The sequence below is a fragment of the Amia ocellicauda genome, chromosome 5 (assembly GCF_036373705.1).
Source record: "Amia ocellicauda isolate fAmiCal2 chromosome 5, fAmiCal2.hap1, whole genome shotgun sequence".
Taxonomy (NCBI): domain Eukaryota; kingdom Metazoa; phylum Chordata; class Actinopteri; order Amiiformes; family Amiidae; genus Amia; species Amia ocellicauda.
In genome coordinates, this window is record NC_089854.1 from 41,935,385 (window position 1) to 41,959,753 (window position 24,369).

General features: G+C 36.7%; 1 protein-coding gene across 2 annotated transcripts in view; it reads left to right on the plus strand.

Annotated features, from left to right (window-relative positions):
- The window catches only part of scube1 (signal peptide, CUB domain, EGF-like 1), a 127,164-nt gene that overhangs the window by 32,731 nt on the left and 70,064 nt on the right, over positions 1–24,369 (plus strand). The window contains exons 5-7 of one of the 2 annotated variants that reach the window (XM_066705259.1): positions 9,554–9,679; positions 12,476–12,592; positions 18,845–18,934. In XM_066705259.1, the coding sequence (XP_066561356.1) occupies positions 9,554–9,679; positions 12,476–12,592; positions 18,845–18,934 (333 nt within the window). The remainder of the gene's footprint in view (positions 1–9,553; positions 9,680–12,475; positions 12,593–18,844; positions 18,935–24,369) is intronic. The other variant, XM_066705260.1, reaches the window with a different exon arrangement.

Here is a 24,369-nt window from a genome sequence, read left to right on the forward strand (position 1 = left end):
GACCTTGTGTCTGAGACCCATTCCTCCGGGCTCTCTCCGATTTAATCCTGCCCATTAGTCCATCTTAATGCTCTGTGCATATTAAATTGAACTCTACATAAGTGGAGTCATTGAAGGAAAAAAAAAAGTTTGTGTGTGTGTTTGGAAGGGAGATGAAGGGAGGGGGGGTTGAATTGGAGGACATTAATACAGTCTGTTCAAGAAAAGCCCTCATTGAAATTCATGGCTTAGTACCTATAGCATTGTGGATTTAGCAGGGCAGTGAGAGTGAGGGTCTGACAGATTTCAATTAAAATGGCATTTGCAAAGGACTGATGGGAAAGGGGGAAGGGCTGACGTGCTGGGGATGCTTCATATAACGCGTTTGAATGTTCATGTTTTATTTGAGAGATTTCCCGAAGCCGTAGAACATTACTGGACTGAACATTCAAACCCTTCACAGCTTTCTCAATGTAACCTTGGTCTAGGCGTAATACTTGCCAATTTAATTTGATTGTAGCTGTAATTAATTGTAGCCAAAGTAAGAACATAAATAATAATTAGCTCAGAAGAAAAATCTGAAACCAAAAGCCATGGCAAAATCATTAACTTACTGTGCATGGACACACAATTAATTTCCTACTGATGCTGAGGACGCATAGAGCTTAATGGATTTCATACCTTGGCTTGCATGCTTAATGACTAAGTAAACTAATTACATGTTGAGCATAGGCTTGGATTAATGATATCTTGCATGATACAAAATAGTTTTTTTAAACAGAAGCCTGCTCAGAAAAATATAAGAAAATTCTTATCAAAATAATCAAGCACTAACAGACTTTTGTGATTTCATGATATGCATATCTCACAGATAGTTATTTCTCCTATTGGCTTGATGGGACAAAAGTGAATTGAAGTCAATTAACTTGTTGGCTTTCTGGTGCTTCAGGTAGAAAACAAACAGATGTTTTGCCCTGCTGCCTTTCTCTTAGCTTTCAGCGCCTGTTTTCAAAGGCTCCATAGTTGTGGACAACCTACTTCAGACTTTTTTTTTTTTAATGTGTTGCTGCTTACTTGCTTTATTTTATTATTGAACCTCTAGTATTGGTGGGAGCCCTCCCATTCTACTTTCAGAAAATAGGAAAATCCTATTTTAAAACCCTGTGTATCACCTGCGAGCTCCAGGATCATAGCACACAGATTTTGACTGACTCCAGACTTGTAACTTGACTGTCTTTAAAAGGTTAGAAGAGGTCTCTGATGGGCAATTCTCACCTCAAGCAAAGATAAACTAATCTCTATGATGTAACATTGAGCATATTCTCTATCTTGATCTAGCTCAAGAGCTTTTGGCATACACTCCCTTAGGTAATAAATTACAGGTAGAGTAAATATAACATGTATCTACACTTTGTAGCTAAATTCATGATTAGTGTAGTGCTGTAGTCATGTTGGGGTTTGAGAAAGCTGCAAGCTTATTAAAAGTGGCAGTACATTGATTATGGGGTGAAGTGCACTGCCCTGCCCCCCTGAGCAACACATTTCTTGCCCCACCACTGAGAAGCACATTCTGCTGGTATATCTTAGATAGACCTTGAAATATTCTCTTCAGTTTACAGGTGGCACTGTAGAGCACTTACAACTGAGGGCTCTCCTGAGAAGAGTCTTGAATCTCATTGTAGACAATTATAAGACCGATGGCAAAAGAAATGTGGTATTATAATACAAGACATTGAAAGACAAATGCCTACGGTAGATTAGAGATCTTAATGCATTCTCATGGTCTAAGGCAAAGCCCCGGGGAAGTCGAAGTTGACAGTATTCCAGTTGAACGTTTTTCTGTCCCCTTCTCATTTCCAGCCTTGTCACAGTGTTGTCTTCCTCTGTGATGGCACAGTGAGAGACAGCAAAGTCTTATAGATGAATGGTGCTGTTGTTGCTTTCCCCTCTGTGAGCTGTAGTGCGCCGCATGCTGAATATAAAGTGCCAGATTTACCTGTGTGGCTGACAGAAAAGCTTATATGGACAGTGGTTAGTGAAATTGGTGTAATTCTGAAGGGATCACAATCAAAATATTATTTGGGTATGTGTGCACGTGTGTGTATAGTTATCCTGCCAAATCTTAAAAGGAACACAAACTATGAAGGACCTTAAGGCACTCTGCCATCATATCCTGGCATGCTAGAACTGGCATTTGCCACTCTTTCATCTGCAAGACATCTCAAGGGAATTTAAATAGAAAATAAACAAAAACATTTGAATAGAGGTTTTACAGTGGTAGTACTTGACCAGTATTTTATGTATTATTCATATTTTTTATCAGTGTTGCTTTAAACAGTGCACAGCAGTGGAGTGCTTGAATTACATTTAATTAATTAAAATTAAAGTCACTCTTCAGAGGAAAAAAGTCACAGAACAAGTCAGAATATATGTTTTCATAACTGTTAGATGTGTATGTCCACTGTTAGCATTCACCTTTAAAGAAAGTGCTCCCATAATTCTTTTGATGGTTTAGTTCCCCACTAAATTTTAAACTGCATGATTTGCTTAATCCTTTTGTCTGGAGTTAGTGAAACTCTCTATTGTCCATTTGATAGTCCCCCCCATGCCAATACCTGTTATAATTCTAATAAGTTTGGATCTTTAGTGAGGACTTTCCACTTCCAACATTAAAGACAGCTGATAGATTAATTAATGTTGCAATGCTTACTCAGTGGTCACTTGACTTTTATTGTTTTATTTATATTCCATCACGCAAGTCATTATTTAAAAAATGATTTTGATTGAAGTGTAATTAATGTGATTGGAATTGTTATCTGTTTTATCATTATGCCAAAAGGCCAATATGTAATGCTGAATTTATATTATGCAATTAAATATGTTTGTACTGGAAGTATATTTTTCCAGAACATCCATTTGAAGAAATTAACTTGAACCACATTTTCTGTGTTTTAAGGCTCCTTCTATCCATCTTCAGCTAAGTATAACAAACATAATCTAGAAGCATTCTCATTTAATTTTCATTCTAAATTTGTTCTGTTTATTGAAAGTTTTAATCTTCAAAATGTGTTATTTTGAAGATTAAACTGTAGAAGATGAATACCTATATGCTTGTTGGGGGAAATTCTTATGGATATCTTCTTGTGTTGCAAGAAATTATTGTATACCAGGAAAATATTAGGTTTGTTACTTAATTTTTCTTCCTAAAAGTTTTCAATATGACAAACAAGATATATATGTAAATATGCACACAGCATAGTAATAGTACATTAAACCATTTAAACCAAGCATAATTGACATTCGTAATCAGAAATGATGTGGAGGATTTCAGACAAGCATTTACTCTTCATGCTTCTGCAGTCAGTAAAGGAAATTATACACTCTTTGAATATAAAATAGGTAAATAGGTCTTATTTATTACTGGATTGAATCAAAACCTTGTCCCAGCCACCAATCATTAAATTAAAATTTGTGTTTACTGGTGGCTTTTTAAGCAAAAGCAAGACATCTCTAGCTAGCAGAAAGTTTCCATCAGTAACTTGTAATTTATGATTGGTGGGTGGATTAATGTGGGAGAGAAAGAAGGTCACTCTCTCTTTATTTTGTATTTGTGTACACCTTAATTCCACCTTAATTATCAGCTGTATTTGTTGTATCTAAAAATCTAGAAATAAAAAGTGAAAAAGACAATGAAAGAGAAGATTATTTTTGCTCCATAGCAGCAATAGATACATACACTTGATCAAAACAGTATAATTAGGCAACTTGCATGATTAGTGAAATTAAATACTTCACATTTTTCATACTTATTAATGTCAGTTGCAGTTTTACCTAGCTTTTGCATGATCTCATTCCCTGGGAGGCTGAAACTGGCTGAAAACTCAACTGACCTGATGGAAGTGCTGAGCTTGGTATTCGCCTACTCGATTAAATTTTTTACTCATTTGGTGAGAAGAGGATTAAATCTCCTGGCCCGATGCCTGTTCAGTCTTGTGGCCATTGCAAAACATAAGGATCACCTCATCTTTCAGCTGAAGGAGACTAAAGGGACCAGAAAATGTTCATTTTTTACACTAGCAAGTTTTGACATTGTTTTGAAAGGCATGCAATAATAACACCAGTTTAATATGCTTGGAAGAGGGAGACAGTTCCTTCAGAAGGGCTTTGCATTTGCCTTATCTAGACACAATGGTATTTGAATAGCAAATGATTCAGTAGCTCTTTACCTTTTGACCCATCAAATCAAAACAAAGGCAGAAATAGAGAAGTATATCTGAATGTTTAACATTCATCCATTTATGTTATTTTAAGCCTTAGTGCCTCGTTCAGAGTAGTTTCACCGCAAATCTATAAATATATCAAGCTTCATTTTCCACAATTTTATTATGATTGTTCGTGTAAGTCTAGAAATATTTCTCTCATAAAATTACAATGTTCTGACATTAAAATAAACTGTATGGTTAGAATGTGAGGCATGCTACAAGATATTCTTGCTCATGTTTGACAGAGATTTTCATAATGAGACAGGTAGAAACAGTCTGCTAATTGTCTGAATATAAGAGTCCCACTGTTTGATGTTCAGGTGAGTCAAGACACTTGGAGACTACCTTATTCATTACAGTTTCTAATGAGTTGTAGGTCTTACGTGGGGAATCGTGTATTATTTCTGAGATGATTTTTTATCTGGTAAAGCTTTTCTGAAACATTTTGTTACTGCTGTGGCTAGTTGAAAGCAGAAAATCTGAAATGCTAGCATGGATGAACTAGGCACCATATATACAATTTTGAAAAGTATTTTTTTGTAATCTTAGTATTTGAAAAGTTGATAGTCAAATTAGACCTCAGTACTTTTAATTACTTGAATTATAAATGAAAGAAACATATTAAATGAGTATGCCATTGACTCCCCCTTTATATTGTCTATACATATTTTACAGATGTGTCCCTAATTGTGTGGGTTTGTTTGTACCAAAGGGTACAGTTTATTAAAGGGGGATTTGTCTAACTAACATTTTATCAGTTTTAACACTGAATCTTGTTAGAAGCTATGGGGGATTCAGCCTCTTCTTCAATTTGAAATTCAAATGAAAACAAAGTTATTTCATCTGACCTACCTACTGGCCATTTCCAAGAGGATTTCTTAGCAGGCTGCAGCAATGCATATTCCTGAGGACTTCCTGTCCTGTTGTCCTTGTTCTTCCCTGGGGTTGGACATAAAAGGAAGCCACTAGTTAAATGTTTGTTTTACCATCAAAAGCTTGTGAGGAGTTTAGCCAGACCCAGTTTCTTCATGTTCAGTTGTAATTATTCACTGGAATGGGGGGAGAAAAGGCCTTTGTTACTAATAGGCCTATTGGTGCCTCTCGCACCAGCCTTCTATGATCCTTTTCTATATTATTTTCTATTAATGAGGTGAAAAAGGGCCTATGCACTGCTGTTGAGATAGAAAAGATAATTGTTCTCTTCGTACATTCACTAAAAAGCTTCTTGTGTTCCTCAAGTGTTTAAGGGACAAGGATGCAGAAAATGATGTTATTGATGGTGTTACCGTGGCGACAGTCGTTTTAGAAGAATGCATTCTGTGTCATTGTTGAGCCTCAGGAGAAAGCACAGACTGTGTCCTTTTGAGGTGTACCCAAGGCCTCCTTTTTTTTTTTGGATGGTTGGGGTAATTTAGAAATTGCTGGTACTCTGACTTTGCTTGGCCCAAACATCACGACAGCAGTGTAAAATAGTGACCAAATTTGATCACAGATGGAAAGTGGTTTATGGTAGTGTATATTAGTAGAGTAACCCATATAGACTAAATATGATCAGGATCAGGACAGAAACCTTTACCTGTTCCTGTTTCGTTTGTAAGAGCAAACCAATTTTTCAAAGTCTTGTAACATTCCTGAGGGAAGAGATTGGTGATGGGAACCAGTTATCACATACTTGTACATGGTGTCAATGCAGTGTCAGTGTCTTTTCACAGAGGCAACTGAATTTGAGCAGCCCTGCCAGTGTGATTCGAAAGCAGTTTGCAGGAGGCTAGACTCTGACTCTAGTGCACAGTACAACATTGTAATAATAATACCATATCATTTCGGCTGTAGAACTTTATTTTGCTGTTTTGTGCAACAGAATTCTTATGTACTAGATGTAAAGCCAGGAGATCAGTAATTAACCCATTGTATTAGGAACACAAAAATGTGTAACAGCTACATTGTTTCAGATTGCACATCATTGCCAGTCAGAATAAGAGTGTAATGTTGAAATCAGACATAAGCTGTGATGTGGGCAGGCAATTCAGGAATTGATGTAAATTCTGTGTCATGTTTTCTGAATAACATGGAGTGTCAACAGTTTTTAGTCATGCTGTATATTTTTAAGCTAATATATTATCAATATCTGACTGGTTATCTAAATGTGAGCAACCTCAAAAGGAATTCATATTATAGTATTCTATGCTGATTTACATACATCCACTTATTTATTTTAAAAGTGTGCCATATTATTTCAGTAGTGGGAACTTAATTTGCCTTCTGATTAAACTAAACTAAGTAAAGTATTTTTCTGTCTTCATTTTGTGAAGCGCTGATGAGAACTCAAATGCAAGGCTATGCCACTCAAAAACATTTCATAAAGGAACTGCAGTTGGCCAAGTTCATTCTGAAGGGCTGCTTCTGTATCTGGCCACAGGATGCATTACAGCAAAATCAAACAACAGTTATTTTTTTTATATCAAAATGAATTTCTTTGTCTTCCTGTCCATTCGAATGTCAGATGTGTGTCATATGTGTGACAGATTTGGATAGGAGGCCTGTCTACAGCTACCTTCATCCTTGGACTGACCGTTCAGTACTCATGGTCACGTGGTTGAAAATACCAAGGGCTAAACTTATGGAATCAATGAGATGAGATGTTGAAACAATGGTCCTACCCACTGTTAATGTCATTTGGCTATATTTTGGCCCTGTTCACCTGTATCTTTATTACAATACTTAATGTAGTCAAGGCACAAATATCTTTCCATTTAGCATTCAGTGATTCAAAATAGCAGTTTAAAGTTCCTCTAATTTTCCAGTTTCTGAAAGTCTTATGATATGCTTGGCTCCAATATGTATTCTACATTGCTGGAAACGCTCAATTCTCTGCTTGATTAAGTTTCACCCAGCAAAACTGGAATTTCCATTATCTTTTTTTAAAAAGGACTGATTTAAATAATGAATTATACAATGTATTAATATGTGTTTCTCTAACTGAAACCAAATTACAGACTTTAAACCAATTTCACAAAGACAATGGCATACGTGATGAAAATGACAATTTTTAGTGCTTGCGGACAGTTTGTAAAAGAGCAGTGTCATAATCTCAAACTGAGGCTGACAGGGGCTCTGCTTATATTTACTATCTTACTGCCTTTGAATCTATTTTTCTTAAAGTGACTTCGAGCTTTGGGGAATTCTAGCAGGATGTCAGATTACGTTAAACTGGTTTGCACAATTAAGAAAGGAAAACACTCTGGGACAGAGTCTATATAATAATCTTTTTGTGTCATTATTTATTAAGGGGAACTGAAATGGGGAGTAATCGCTGACTGTGGGGTTTTATTTTGATAGAATTATGGCATATGGCAGAATTTATATTAAATAGCATCAACTCTGTGTTGAAGACTATTTCAACCCTTAACCTTTAGTTTTCATTTTAAAGAACTGCTCCACTACCTTAAACATCTCTGAGGCGTCTCTTGGTTTGGTGATCATCCTAGTCTATTTTGGAACACTAATTGGTAATACAATTGCTGAAGTCTGTTTTGTCAGATATGGAATCTGTTTTAAGTAGGCAAGTCAATGGTCTACTGTAGTTGAAAGGCATTGTCACAAGTATAGGGTAAAGTTACCTATTCTGTGGCTTGGTGTTCGTAACTGGAGCACATCAGTCTGGTTATTATGTGTTGCAAGGATGGTATGCTCTTTTAAGTCACATTTATCACATTACTGATGAGCTTTATAGTATTAATTGGGAAGAAATGAAGGGAAAAATTATAAAGAAGGAATGTGAAGAAAAAATCATCAATCACCAAGTTTGGTTCTTATGAAGTCTGTTTTGGACTGTCATGTCCATCATCGTTGTTATCAAGCCAGTCGTGCAGTATTTCACCTGATGAATGCGATCACTTCATACTTCCTGGAGTCCTTGAAGATGTGGCTCTGCTCGGCTCTCATGATTAACATGAGACCTTCACCTTCACAACTTCACCATACCACATTTTTGTAATCCCTTCAAACCCCACACCATAGTAAACCCTCCGAGACTGTTAACAGACAATGTCACTGTTGACTGAAAGAGAACCAGTGAAGACCGGACAGGTCTTCTACCCTGTGAATCAGAGCGCCTGGTGGACTTGCTAGTTCTGGTTTTATTGGGATTTGTCCAGGGAATTCCAGCCATTATCCCTGCCAAAGTTTGCAGACTGCTTTTTAATGGAATTATAAACTGAAGTTTGGGGAGGAAGACAGCCCTAATCTTACACCTGGCAACAAACGAACTGCAGCAGCTCCTTGGCTCACTCCGCCTAGTGGGGGGGTTCCGATGGTCTTGTCCTCATGGCCAGGTCATTGTTCCCTCAGTCAAGCGTGTCTAGGCCAAAATCAACTTTACCTTCTATAACTTCTACATAGGTCTATTGGGGTTGTCCAAACTCTTGAAATGGTTATAACTGAATGCCATACTGGGTTATGTTGACATAACCTAATGTAATGTGGACAATATCCTGCAACAGAGGTCATGTGGTGTTTGTGAAAGCCCTCACAGAGAAATGGAGCAAGTCCATTTTGTTTTGAATCTGACCCGTAATGCTGCTCTTCCAGCACATAACCCAACATGAAGGCTTGTATACCAGCTTGCATTGTTTTATTTTTGCAGAAATGTCTGGTTAACACAGAAAATGACAAGTGTTGAAAAGCTTATGACACTCAGTTTCTTTTAGCATTCTGCAGATTCTTTGGTTGAGTGAAGTTATGCATGATACACCCAGAACCTGTAACAATCAAATGCAATTACTGGGAAAATAATCATGACTCAGAAAAATGTGAGAACTGAGATTTTACATGGGGGTGGAGGATCATCTTTGCTTTTTTAGATCAGAATGACAAGTATAAAAGGATTGGAGAAACTAGAGCATCTGCTAAGTGTGCAGGCTCCTATAGATTTGAATTTAACACATAGTTGGACCATATTGCTTTGTCCTCTGTGAGCCAACTCAAACTTCAATGTCTTGTCCCCTGTGCAAGGGAACTGCAAGAGGAATGTTAAACTAATTTACGTGGTCATAAAAATCCCACATTGCTCCAAAGGACATGACTGAAGTGTATTTGTAATTGGACCCATTGCCTGCTTTTTGTGCTGTAAATTATAATGTTTTAAAACCTCTGCCTTAATCCCAAATTGTGTTAGCTCTCTGGAATCTCTCCAGTTTATTAGATTGTGCTGACAATGGCATATTAGGAATATGTGTTTATGGCCAGTTCACAACAAGAGGTTCTCTTCTTTCTCTACTCTTTTTTGGTCTTTCTCTCTATTTCTTCTGTAGATGGGATGAACTGTATGAACAAGGACCACGGCTGTGCCCATATCTGCAGAGAAACCCCCAAAGGAGGGGTGGCGTGTGAATGCCGACCCGGCTTTGAACTGGCCAAGAACCAGAGGGACTGTACATGTATGTAACTGCAGAGTGCTCTCCAGTCAAACGCATTGCTCCTCTTTGAAAATTATTTTTGTGTTCTTTGTTGACCTCAGCATTAGCATTTGAACCAGGGTGACCATCTGCCATGAGTCCAATTTCAGAACAGCATGATCTAACAAAGCAAACAAAGGAATTACAGGAAATGACTGCCAGTCTATCATTACTTCCATTAACAGATGCATTGTATCCATCTTTTGATATGTTGTTAAATGTACAGTTATTTATTATATTTTTTTAATATAGATCCCTTGGACTCATTGTTAGTTAGGTATTCCTAAATTATGTCAGTATCCCAGGGCATTCTTCTGGTGTGGGCAACCAATGCTTTAAAGTTAAACACGCTCATATCCTGTAAATATTTTCCTTATATTCATATAGTGCAGGGGTTCCCAATGTCTGGTGGTTGCATGGGATGTGGGGGGGGGGGGCGCAATAGAAACTATACCCATAAGGGGATTATTTTTCTTAATTTTCTTAATTTTAATTTTACATGGACAAACTTTTTCAGCATAGTTAAATTATTTATAATTGTATATTGCTTTTCAACACTCTCAACAACTACATTGCTATTGTTGTAATACTGCAGTACAGAGCTACGTAAAACCACTTTATTTTTCTCTCTGGAAAAGTGTAGTGTTAGTCGGCATTGTTTTATCTAACCTTTCCTAGTGAAAACAACTAGCTGATTTAATAACACAGTATTTTAACCTACCTGTTGTCCTGAAAAAACTGAATAAGTACAATAAATTGTTAAAACGCCTTTTAGAGCTTTTATAAAATGACTTGATGGGGGTTAGCCAGGTTCAGACAATTACTGTACGTTTATGGGACTCAAATCAGTAAATCCCTCCAAATTAAATATGATTCATTCCAAAATCCAGAATGGACTCTCCAGACATAATAATTAATGTTTATGTGGGACATATTGAAGTACAAATTTTATGTCATTCAATTCATATAAATTGCCGAAATCAAGTCTCCTGTTGTGCATCAGAGCTTTAAAATATTTTGTGCCGCTGGAAGCAGTTTGAAAGTGCCTCTGTTAACTGGGTATTACCTACCCTGGGACCTCATCAAATTTATGCTGGCTTTCATCTCAGTCCGTAACGTCCTGATTTAATTATATTAACAACACAGGGCAAATAAGGACCTTGAGACTACTCACGTGAAAAAGTAAAGTTTAAAAAACAAAGTGTCTGATTAATAACTGCTAGAACTATTCATCTTTATATGTCTCTTGAGCCAACAAAAGAAATAGCTTAACAGTACAGGCGACCGCAAATCTCTTGACTTCGCACAGGAAAAGAAAATGCTTACTGACAAATGAATTGCTGAGATTTAATGCAAACATAGTTAACCCTCTCTGCTATCGCTTTACTTTTTTTTAAAATTATCTGCAAAGTATAAAAATACACATCTTCAAAAATTAAAATAAATATATTTCTTTCAGTTAATAAAATATTGCACAGTGACTCCAAACTCCTTATAGTATAATAAGTTGTTTTGAGCATCAATCAATTGTAGATTTGCATACCCAGACTTTTGGTAGATATAGATATACACACAATGTAATGTCATGCTTTTCTCTGTTTTATTTTAGTTGATTTAACTTTGGTGCAGTATATTTCAAGACCCCTCACAATGCCTCTTGTTACACAACCGTGAACCGAGAGCCGAGTCTCATACTGGGTTCAATGGTTCAAATGATCTGTGACCGCTGAGTCCAGTGACCACACCTCAAAACACACAACCATACAACCTGATGACCTGGTCATAGTGTGAATATGCACTCTATATTGATGTATTGTTTGCGTTTCCCTCTTGACTATTCGTTCTTGGTAGTGAGTATGAACGGAACTGGTGCCCTGGTTAAAACCAATAGCCCAGTAAACACAATGGAAGTAAACTGGCAAAACGGGGGAAATAATCAAACTTTTATCGGTCCATTAAATGGCAGGATTAAATCAAAAATTTGACCCACCTGCTAATAGAAAACTACAGAATTGTACTCAGTTGCGGCTTCATTTTCCGTAAGATGACACTTTCTTCTAATCAGAAATGTAACCGCTATGATGTACAGGTTTGTAGTTTGCTATTAGTGGGTGGGTCAAAGTTTTGATTTAATCCGGCCCCATGTCTCCTCTCCCAAATCCACATGCTTCTGTAGCATCTCGTTCCCATGGCTACAGGGCTCTTGCCGACATTCTCTGTTTTCTGTGTGAATGGGTACATCCTGCAATTTTCCGGCATTCAAAGCCAGTGTGAATGGTGAGCAACTGGAAAAAAGCAGGCAAACGCTGTAATTAAAGCGATCAGTTTCCTGTAAAGGAATCAGCGCCAGATAGATTTTTTGGCATATGTAGTCAGTTATTCATGATTCAGTTTAAGAATCTTTAGCTTCGATGGGAGGCAGACACACAATCATTGAAAGCTGGCAGTCCTAATTATTAGTGAAGACTAATTTTGAGTGAATTCTATGTGAATTTTGAGGTTTTGGTATGTTGTCTGGGAAACTTTAAAACTGTCCAATGTGATTTTGATTCCATAATTTTCCTGCTGGACACTAGACAGTTGTAGGCAGATGTTTCTTGAGCATGAATGCTTTTACATGTAAAACAACTAGCAGTTTTTAATACTACCAAATTTACAAATTAACATTAAGCTTATTGAATTGAAGATAGCTATTTTGCATGATTTGGACTTTTTTGGTGCTGCAGTAACAGTAACAGTGTTTCTTTTCTTTATTGTACAATGTTTGTTTATATCTAGTAACCTGTAACTACGGAAATGGAGGATGCCAGCACACTTGTGATGATACAGACAGTGGGCCAGTGTGTGGTTGCCACCAGAAGTATGCTCTACACTCCGACGGCAAAACCTGCATCGGTAAGTGACAGCGACATTTATTGATTTTTTTTCTTTTTGTTTATATTATACATTCAATACAATGGCTAGTAGGCATCAAATTCACAGATGTAGTGTTGCACTATATTCATATGCAGACATTTTAAAATATATACATCATAATAAGTCAGGAATTACATTTGTCGTATTAATTTTAAACCTTTTATTTTCCAATAGTTATTATTGGATTTTATTTTTCAATTAGACACAAAAATGAAAGCAAATAAAATACAGCCTTTGTTGTGCTTATTTTTTTGCATTTAGTCATATCTTTCTTATTTCTGTTTGTTTGGTTTATGAATTAAATGTTATGACGCAATTCAAAAATTAACACAATCGGCAGATATGGGGTATGTGTCCGTATCACACCATCTCGTTTTGTATGAGGAGTGCAGTAAATTCCCCTACCCCTGGCCTCCTGAAATTTAAACAGTTGAAACAAAGTAGAGTACTGCAAAAAATGTATTTTAAACCCCATTGCTAACTTAAAGATATAGTGCCCCCATTTTTACAGTTTTAAAATAAACAAATAGAGCAAAAAAATAAATGAAAGTGAAAAGTTCAGTCCTCCTCTTTGTTTCACCAAAGCTGTGACTAGAACCTGGATTTCAAAGAATTCAAACCATTGTGTTAGAAGAGTCACATATTTTACAAAATCAATTGTTGCTGAACTTGTAGTGTATGTTTTTTCCTTCAAGGTACGTGCAGTAATACTACTTCTCCAAAGTTTACCAGCCTTTGGCATCCACTTCAGCCCGTGCTTTGAACGTTGTTGTAAAGTAAATAAAAGTTTAACGCATGTCACGAAAACAGCCTTTTCCTGATTTCCTTGGAAGGCAGCTGCTGAATCTTGGATTCTACCGTACTAGCAATAAATGGCAACAATGTAGCATTCAAATGTCTGTTTGTATTACAAAAGAAGGCAAAAAGGACCTGGACTCGCTATCAAATACCACAATGGAAGTGAGATTTTGCTGGTGTAGGGGGGGCTCCAGTATGAGTAAAACTTGGAGCTTTCAGTATTTATTTCTGTCCCATTTGCTTGCCTTTAAGCCTGTCATTAGCGTTGTCAAACAAGATCCATTTTTAAAATTAAATCTACTAACGACAGAACCAGCAATTACATAAATATTTTCATCACTTTTCTGTACTTTGCTGCATAGAGGGGTGTAATGTCTGTGCTACAAAGTGGTTGTTTCATTAAAGAAAGCTGTTTGAGTGCTGTGTCTATTGTTAGTAGTAAATAAAATGCAGTACTAGGAAAGAAACTCCTAGGAGGGCTAATTAAGTCTCGGGAAAATGAGGGACATTGTTAAAATTGCAATCAGATGATTCCAATCTCCAACCCTGTTAGAGCAATGGGCTTGTTAGCTGGCTAACTACTTCTTATTCACACGATGTGCAAGAGAAGCTCATCTGAAGTGGATCTCGCTGTCAATTGATTTATATTGCCGGCACAAGAGGCATTTAAAGGGAAGTAGATTTGATGGCAATACATTTTCAAAAACTGAAAGCTCTCAATCTGAGCCTCTTCTGAAAGGTTTTTACTAAATTCCCTCAGGGGTAGAAAGCGATGCCTTTTAGGTTAGTTTTCAGATAGTCTACTGTCATCTTCTTTGACAACAGTGTATTTTTTTTTTTTTGTTGGAGGGTGAACCTGTTACACACCTTTTATATCTTTAATCTGCTTTAATCATACCATAAAACCCCTTATGTTGTTCTTAATGATAGTTAACCATGTTGCCTGGGGATAGATCTCTCCACACCTTTTCAGTATTAGAACATGTTTAATGTGTTTTATTTAATATGTATTTTAGATGATTGTAAACGCTTTACTGCATTGTAAAGTTCTACTATACAACTATACATCTGTATAGTGTACTATACAATGTATTAACATATACAATTTCAAATTCTACAAAAAATGAATCACTTATCAATAAAGTGCTCAATACTCACTCCGAGTATAATCTTCCAGGAAAGCCCTAAGCTGCACATTATTTGGTCTGATACATTCTCCATGTACTTGGTTTGGAAAGAATGTGTTGAAGAGCAAGGCTTTGGGATGTTAACTCTACACTTTGTCAGAAAACCTTGTTCAAAAATGACTTTGTGGGAGCAAATACTCACAAAACGCGCCTGAAGAAACCACAAAGTGCCAATAAAGCGATACATGAAATGAGAAACAATAAAAATAGGATTTTGACACAAAACCAGTCATCAAGAAAAACTCCATTACACTGGGACATCTGTGAAGTTTCAGTTACACCCAGCACAGCATTAAAAAACACCTCTGGCTAAATGAACTGCAATCAGTGTCATTCAATGGAAAATGACCAATGTTTGCAAAAAGGGAATATTTTGCATACAGTTGTTAATATGGCTGTATCCAGGGCGGTAGGTCCCAAAGAGAACAGACATGGTTTTGAATTGCAGAGGACAAATTAACAGTTCAAGGTAAGTAGTGTTTTTTTAAATTATTTTTATTAGTTCTTTCTCCAATTCAGTGTTTGGCTTGGATGTGAATCTTTTTTTTCTCTCTTTGTATTTCTCAGCATCTAAAAATCATTTTTGAATGTGCCAAATATGTCATGGTATCTTTCATAAAGGAGTGACAGTGATTTACAATCTTCTTGTTACATTCCAGTTCCTAAATTAAGTTTATAACAAGGAGTTGCAAAATCAAGCTGTGATGCATTGGCAATTCCAATGCATTTTTCCCCTCTTCTTTATACTTTTAGTGTTTTTGCATCATGTATGCCCATTTTTTGTTTTTTAGTTTAAGTTATGCCATAGCATACAGTGTTTCAAAAAGTGATTCAAAGCTATGAACAATACTATTTACTATGAAAAAAGCCATACATGGGTGTTTGTTTATATGACGCAAGGGAGATGTATGTGTTTCCTTTACATAAACATTTCTCCATTGTGATTTTACTGGCGTGTAGCATATGCCACAAAAGGAGCATAAATGGCATGCATTTTGCTTTTCTTCTCAAAACTGAAGAGTGTGGACCACAAGAAACAAATTAAAAGGTTCTATTGCTCACTTTCTGTTACCAGAGGTACAATATGTGAGCATTTTTTTAAACAAATAAGTGTATGATCCTAGGTCAGATGGAATCTAAATTGGAAGATAAAGGTAATTTTAATTCTGTACATTTGGACTTTTATACTTTCCTGACAATATGACCTATGTAGTGGTAAAATATATCATATTTAGTAATGTATGAGTATACAAATCCAAAAACCTAGGCAATGCATGTTTATTCCTAGGTAGGACATATTTGAATACTTAGCTTTGCCCTAACCAAATATATTGTTTATGCAAGCACAAGCAATTAAGGTTTGGCAGATTAACTGATTACAAAACTTGTATTAGGAGAATAAATTTACTTTCTATCCCCTGTGGTAATCCTGATTACATGTTTCTCCGCAGGCTTTTCTGATGTGGTTACACATATCTGATATCTCTATCTTTTATGTCTCTGGGATTTCATGCCGACTATACAATGTAATAAACTGATACGGACATGTTTTTACCACCATTTAACATACTTTTTTCATTTTCTTTTTTAAATCAGACATGGATTTTGAGAGGTGTGGGGCGTGTAGGGCAGTCCACTGTAAAGGATCAGACACTTTAAATAAAGAAAAATCTCAATATTGTATCACTGTTGATGGATAATAGACTGCACTTGAACTCCTTGATTCTATATTCAAGTACTTTTATGAAAGCTTACTTTACTCTAGCCGCAGTAGGTGGAATTAGTGTGCTTTTGTACTGTACTGTTGGGAGAAGAAAAAACAAAAAATAAAATACGTCAAGTAGTTGTGCGGTCATTTTTGGTTGCACCACATTTTTGTCCTGTCTGTTTGAAAGTCTATAATTGTTTTTGTTGGTCACACTCTTGGAATGTACAATACAGAGGGGATTGGGATAACTGTTGCGTGTGTTATGTCATGTCAGGACTGCTTTGATGCAACACTGGAGAAATAAACTCTTTCCTTCCCACAGATGGATTTCTTGCTGGATGGCAAACCTCACAATGATGCACTGTAGTCTAAAAGAAGTGCACACAGAATACCTGTTGGAAAAGCCTCCCTACAGCTGCTTTTTAAAGATTTGTGTGTTATTTTGTTGTAATGCTTTCCCTTTCAGCCTCCTGGAGCAGCAATCCCCAATCATGGAAGAAACCAAATCCTCAACCCTCACCCCACACAAGATGCCCCCTTCTTTGTCCCTGTGATCCGAGCCACATTTACTGCTGTGTCAGTTTTCCCATTCTCTGTAGCTTTTTCTTTAGGTTCCCTATTCCCTTTTTCCTTCTGCTTTCTGGTGATGGTTACTGATTGCCTGTCTTGTCTGAGCATTGATGTTAAAATAAAGAAAAGCAGAGAAAACAAAAACTACAGCTACCACCTCAATTGCAGCCTGATCCAACTTAGAACTGGTTCAAATAAACAAACCAAATCCAAACCAAACCGTAATCAATAGGAAAAAAAAAAAAAAAAAAAAAACTACAAAAAAACCCTGTTATTGTATGACCATGCACTGATGCCACAGAAAAAAATTTAACTTTTCCCGGCCCTCTCATCTCTCAACACTCACCTGCCTTGTCTACAGAGGTGTGGATTCGGCACATCACTGTACAGGAATGCAAACCTCTGCCATGCCATTCCACCAACCTGCATTCTGTCTAACCCGTCACTGTCATCCCTGTTCACCTGTCTTTTTTTTTTTTTCTCCTTCTTCTTCTGTTTATTTCAATTAATTCATTTAACTTTTTTGCTGCATGAAACAGTCCGTCACACATTTTCCCCCCCCGAAATCGCAATAAATTAAACGTAACCCCTTTTGTCTTCCTGTTTAATTTTGTGCATCTTTATTATTATTATTATTATTATTAATGATTAATTATTTTAATTATTATTTCCGTGTTTATTTTGTATTATTTTTGCCCACTACAAACACCACTGCCTCCCTCCACTGCTGGGCCTGAAGGGGCATTATAACTGGCTGATTCCTTTTGTTTCTTTTGTGGAGTCTTGGACTTTCTCCTTCACCCCCTTCCCCCATCCCCTCCTGCCCCCACACAACCCACACACACACACACCTCTCACCGAAAAAGGGAACGGTCTCGCTTGAATTTTCACCCACCCTTCAAAGACTAACAGCCTGAGAAAGCCTACCAATCGATGGGCAAAAACCTCGGATTGAAGAGGCCTTTAAGTTGGCTCCACTTAAGAACCTTTCTTCGTCTCCTCAACGGGACTTTGTACATCAAAGACCTGCCTAGACCCCTTTGTAGAGAACCCTTTGAATGGAATACATATTTTCAATGACGTATAGGGTGCCCATTTGTAGACAGAAACGTAAAGATGCGCAGACCGGAATGATTGGAGAGAGAGAGAGAAAATAAAGAGAACATCTCCTGTTCAAAGCTACGTTCACAGGGTTCGACCACCGTTGTCCTTACCACTCTAACACTGCTGCTGATCTGCATGTCATCCTAACCACGGCCCAACTTTGGAACATTGTTTCAAGCATTGACTGTGTAGCCAGTTGTGATGTGTTCCATAGACAAGCAGGCAACCAGCACTGCCCCAGATAATCTTTTCCTGTTTGCATGCAGTCTGGATCTTTTTTTTTCTCCTTCCCTCCCCATTTTCCTTTTTTTTTTTTATCCCATTGTGTATCACCATGGGAGATTGTAGTCTGCTTTGTTCATCCATCACTGGGTCCTTTAGCTTCTATGTCTGTCCAGTCCTGTGCCTGAAATACTCTTGATATTTTGGTGCTGGCCAAAGTCAGTGACCCCATTATACTATTACTTCTCCCCTTTCCCTATTGTTGCTTTTCTTCCCACCCCCCCTACACCGACGTATGCCTTTGACATGTCTATTCATTCCCCTCTGGTGTGAGTCATTGTTGAAATCATGGCCTTCTGTGTCCAAAACCAAACTACATCAACAACAACAACAAAACAATCCCCAACATTTTTTCCTCTTTGTATTTTTATATGTACTCCCTTACCCTCTTCTCTTTAAACAAAACAATACAATTTTCTTCTGGGACTTCAAATGGGATTAACACTCTAACAGGGATTTTAGCGCTTCTTGCCTTGCATCTTGGCTTTGGTTTGCACAACGCCAAGAAACTGTCTCAGGCGGCGGAGAATTGGGCTTTTGATTAACCAACTGCTCCATGTTTGTCCCTTACTTGTGTTTTAGAGAAGGATGAGGCTGCAATTGAGAGCTCTGAGTTCAATGCCACGTCAGTAGCTGATGTGGACAAGCGGGTGAAACGGCGGCTACTTATGGGTAACTCTTTTCTTCCACTTCCTTGTTGTGCTATGGCGCTTGTGCTTGTTTTTTTTGTTTCTCTCTCTCTCTTGCTCTCTCTCTCTCTCGCTCTATCTGCTCTTTCATTTGATCTTTAATATCTTCTTCACGCCTGAGGCCATTTTTTTATTATTTGTTTTAACAAATAAAAAAAAAGGTTTTGTGTCTTCCACCCCTTTGTGAAATAAATCAGAAATGGTTTCCAACCGCTTTTTTTTTTTTTAAACAAATCCGCTTTCCCTGAGATGCAGTACCGAGCTGTAGTTGCCATACTGTCATGTGCACAGTTCATAAGTATGGTTCATCTACATGTAATCCTTTTGTAGATGAAAACTCATTTAACGTCATTTGACATTATAACCGTTATAACCCTCTGGCGTTTTTGCCTTTTTTTTCTTTTTATTTTACTCTTCATCAGCAAAACCCTGCAGTGTTCTGTACACCAAGCTAGCAGATTTCTGGAGTCTTTTATTGAGTAGGTCACTGTGAGGTCTCATTATCAGGCTGTTCCAAGTGTTTCCATTCAGCCTGACCTTGGTTTGCTACTTAAGCTTTAACATTTAAAAGAAATTTTGATCTGTAGCAAATGTAAGGAAAAGTTATGTTACATATTTGGTATTAGCTTGAGCTCCATCCTTGATTTCTGTATTTTGGGCCCGTATGTTTCAACTCCTACAAGCAGTAGCATTATCTTAATTTATTACTTAGTACATGTTGCTTCATTCTTTCCATGTTACAAACTGCAGAATCATAATGAAGAGCTGTAAGCTGTCTTAACAAAACAACCCCCCATTAGACTTGAGAAAAAGAGGCAAGTCAGAACATCGCAAGGTTAAAAAAATATGGTAAGACTGATTTAAGCGATGTATAGTCATTTTCTTAATAGCGAATTGAGCCTTTGTTGAGATTTTGCTTATACCCATACTTGACTTGAATCCTTAATCCACAGCCAGCAAAGTTCATTGAACTCTTGAAATAAAAATGTCTCTGCAGAAAGACACCTTGGACAGTGAACTGATGTATGTTTTATTTACATGACACAAACATATGTACATTTGATGGCTTAATCAAGTGTACAGCTCCCAGGCAAGTGCAGGGCATCAGTTCTACATGGCAAACCACAGAAACCCTTGCCAACTCCAAAACCACTTATAACCCTTTGGGGACCTCCCCTCTGTCAATTAGTCGGCCATCTCTAGATTACAGGGCTCAAACTGGCTGTGCCACTCAGGAGCCATGTTTGTTTGCATTGTTTTAATTTAACATAAAAGACAAGCCCACAAGTGATTTCCCACAACTGGTCGCCCCATTTGCTTTGCTTGTCTCCAGAATATCTGCCATGTAGGTGTATGAAAGCAACACAATATTTTGACTTCAGGGTGGAAGGAACTACAGCTCCCCAAGACTGTAGGACTCAAACCTTTTTTTTGTATGTTTGTAATCAGAGCCTTTCTTTCAGCTATATCGGCTGCTGTTACTAATTACTAAACACTGCCAAAACTAAACTCTAAACTGCATCTCTCACAGTCTTGGGAGCCTTTGAGCAGCATCTTTTTTGTCTCTTGAGATTTCTGAATTCTAAGGTTTTATCAATCCATTTGTGTCATGCAAATGATGTCTTCAATTTTGGGCCTTCAAAAGCCCAAAATATGTTACCCACCTTTCTGGTTGGTCCCATAACAGTACAAGTTATTTTTCTTTTCAGCTCCAGTTTTTATTTTAACAGGTATTAAAAAAAGGCCAGTGAATGAAGGAAATTATAAAATAATAATAATGATAATAATGATAATAATAATAATAATAATAATAATAATAATAATAATAATAATAATAATAACCTCAAACAAACAAGAAACTCTTTGGTGAGATGGTCAATGTGAACTGTCTCCGCTAGAGAACTGTACATTACTAATGTGAAATACTGCTTTGCTCTGGCAGTGGAAAGGATGAATGAATGATGACTGTGGATAGCCTCCCTCATTAATAACTCCTCTCCTGAACATTTATAATGGGGAAATATAAATACCAACTGTTGATTTGACTGCGATGGAAGCCAGCTAAACCAAAACCCAAGCTTCTGTACTCCTTTTCATGTGTAGTTGTCGGGCAGTGTTTTGGTAGACAACTTTGACATTTCATTGCTCTAGCCGAGCCAACATAACAAGTCCTTAGCAGTTATTTACTTAGATTAATGTGGACCTGGGAATAGCAGAAAGGAATAAGAGTTTCCACAAAAGCAGACTGGACAGACAAACCCTGTTTTGCCCTGTGGTACATTTTTTCCTAGCTTAGATGGTTCATAAAGCTACCCTGTAATCCCAAGCATGTGGCACAGTACATTTTGAAGACACCCTCACGTAGATCTTCAAAATATTCAGTAGGTTGGTTTAAAAGCACACGTTAGTATGCTAATGTGTTGATTGTTAGCCAGAGCTTCTTGGATTGTTGAGAATCGGAGAAATATCTAGAGGGTTTTATGATGTGGTTGTAAATTAGGAGTTTAATACAGTCAGGGGAATGACTACTTCATTTAAACTGTTCAAAGTCTATTGAAGAGAGATCTGTTCAATGTGAACTATAATCCTTCTCTTAAATGCTTACTTACACATGAATTAATGTAGCAGGCCTTCTGCACTTGTTAAACAGTCTGGTTATCCTTCATTGTTGTTTATAACATACCTTCGATATAATGTATTTACTTTATGGGCTAGGCTATGTTATTAGGAATAAAACAATGCCATGCTGACACAAAAATGTCCTTGTCCTTGTCTCAAAGAAAAGTTGTGAAGAACCTGATTCTAGATGTATTTATAGCACAGCTGTTTGTTTTGCTGTGGTTAAAAAAGAAATGTGCATATGTTAGCATATTAATACTTGTCAAACTGTACTGAGTGGAGGACTAAGTTAAGGCCTGTATAATGTAGAGTAACAATTTCCAGTTTCTTCTGGGCAGCAGCACTATGCTAAATTTTACACACTCTGAATTTTTTCACTGAATGTATCATACTGTTTGCTTTATGAATATGGCAGATATGGCAGGACAGGGCTAGTGATGTAGTGTCCCTAGTATGAAAGCAATATGCACTTGGTATTGAGGCCTCTTCAGTCTGGGGTCTCATCATATGTTGTATAATGAGGATTGGTATCTGTGGTTTCTGGGTCCGTACAAAACCTATTTTGTTTTCGTAATCGTGTGAGTGTTGCCATTAATTAGACTTTTTGTAGCAGTCTGTATGGGTATAAATGCAAGTTTCCCATAACTTCTATAAAAACAATACATATACATATACATTTTTATGTATCTATCTACATCAATATATTTAAATCTGTATACACATATAGAGTGCTTAAGGTTACTTGTAAGGCAAACTTTCTTGAGGTTGAGTTTAATAAGCATTGCAGCATAATTTGAATCAATGTTATTAGGCAGGTATGAAATGCATTCTCTGTGCTCAGGTAATTTAACAACAGTCAATGTATAGGGGATTTTAATCTTATTTTACATATTTTTCATTCATGGTTTGAAAGTGTTATATTAGCAAATTTCCTATTTACATCAACATTTATCAGTTAATACCTGTAAGTTTGATGTCAGATAAAGACGGGCATCCTATGAGAGATTAATTACGTTATGATATCCTGGTGTCACTCAAATCCCTTATAGTTTCTCTTAAGATATTTATTACGATTATAAATACTTATATGTCAAAGCAGAAAAATGAAAGAGAAGCCTTATACGTTTGTGTATCATAAAAATACACTTTTTGTGTTATTCTTTTCATTGAAAAAGAATACGATAGAAATCATGACTATTTCACTGACCTACTGAAAGGAGGATGTCAGTGTCACCATGAGATGCAACCATTAAACAAGATTGGGCTTTTACTATAATACTTTATTAAATTGTTTGATGAATAGAGGAATAGAAACCGTGTGTATAGAGGTGTGATTTAGTCGATGCTTTGGGTAACATCCTTATTAACCTCGGCTGCTTTTAAGAGATCCTAAGGAATATTCACTAGGACCTGTAATTACGTTTTTGAAGTACAAAACCATTAATTAACACTAAGACACACAAGCAGATTTCTAAGACACATAAGGGTGGGGTGGGGGAGTCTGAAAAAGAAAACCTGCAGAATACAAAGAGGCATTTTAAGGTTATAGTCATTTAACAATTTTGGAATTTAAAGAATCCAGTTAAATAAACCTCATGTGTTGGACATATGCAATGACGTTAAGAAAATTCTTGATATATGAACCCCCCAAAAAGTCAAAATAAACAATGCACCTTAGCACAGATGTATCTGAGATGTGTTAACCTTGATACCAACAGTAAGATCACCTTAGTTTACTGCAAATTAGTTTGGGAAAGAATATGTGATATCTTGCAATGGAAGTAAAAGCAAAATTTGAAAAGCCTTGGGGCATATAGTATTTTAATTGACATTAGCCTTATTGAAAATACAGTATCTTATGCAGAAAATGTACATGGCTTTTTCCAATGTGTGTTTTATTTTAAACCTGATGGATACAATGATAAATCTAAAGTTATGATATGCCACTGTCTTTACTGGGCAGTGGATATAAAATAAAAATAATGTTTCTTCCTTCAGTTTTCAATACAAAACAATGTGGTGTATAAAATAATCAAAATAATGAGTTTCACTAATACATTTTAAGAAAATGCACATTCCATTTAAAATCAACAAATCTGAGTAAACCTGCTCCTTTCCAATGAGCTGCCTTACATAACACAGGCTATGTTTACATGCAGAAAATTTCATCAGTCCGAATGAATTAATTCTAATTGAAGATTCCCAATTAACTGTTTATATGAACACTAACACAAGGCAATCAGTTGGAGGTATTTGTTTATATGTACAAGGGATGTCATTGGAATACATTTTTTGCACATGCATAGAGCACCTTGTAGGGTCACGGTTACTATGACAACATAAAGCACTTGCCAATGGTAGCGGTAACATGTATCACGGGCTGTACACAATCCTTGTCTTTTATTTGGTTGTTTATTGGAACTCATTGTTTGTCATAAAACATTGTGACATATATGTAGTATCCACAGCAGACACATTGTTGCCATGTTTTTGGATTTAACTGTGTGATGCAAATTAATGGACATGCGCTGAAATAACTCATAGTTTCCAGTTGAGGAAGTAGTCAGATGGGTATTTGACATTGACATTGTATTTTTATATTGAATGGATGATCAAAGGTGTACACTACCCCTTTCATTCAGATCGAGATTTCTATGGGAATGAGCTTAATCTGATTAGTCTGTTTCGATTCCGGTGTATATGAGGGCATTGTATTCCGATTGAACTATTAGTCAGATTATTAACCGAATATCAACATTTTTAATTCTTTAATTTTAGCTGTTAAAAAATAAGTCATGG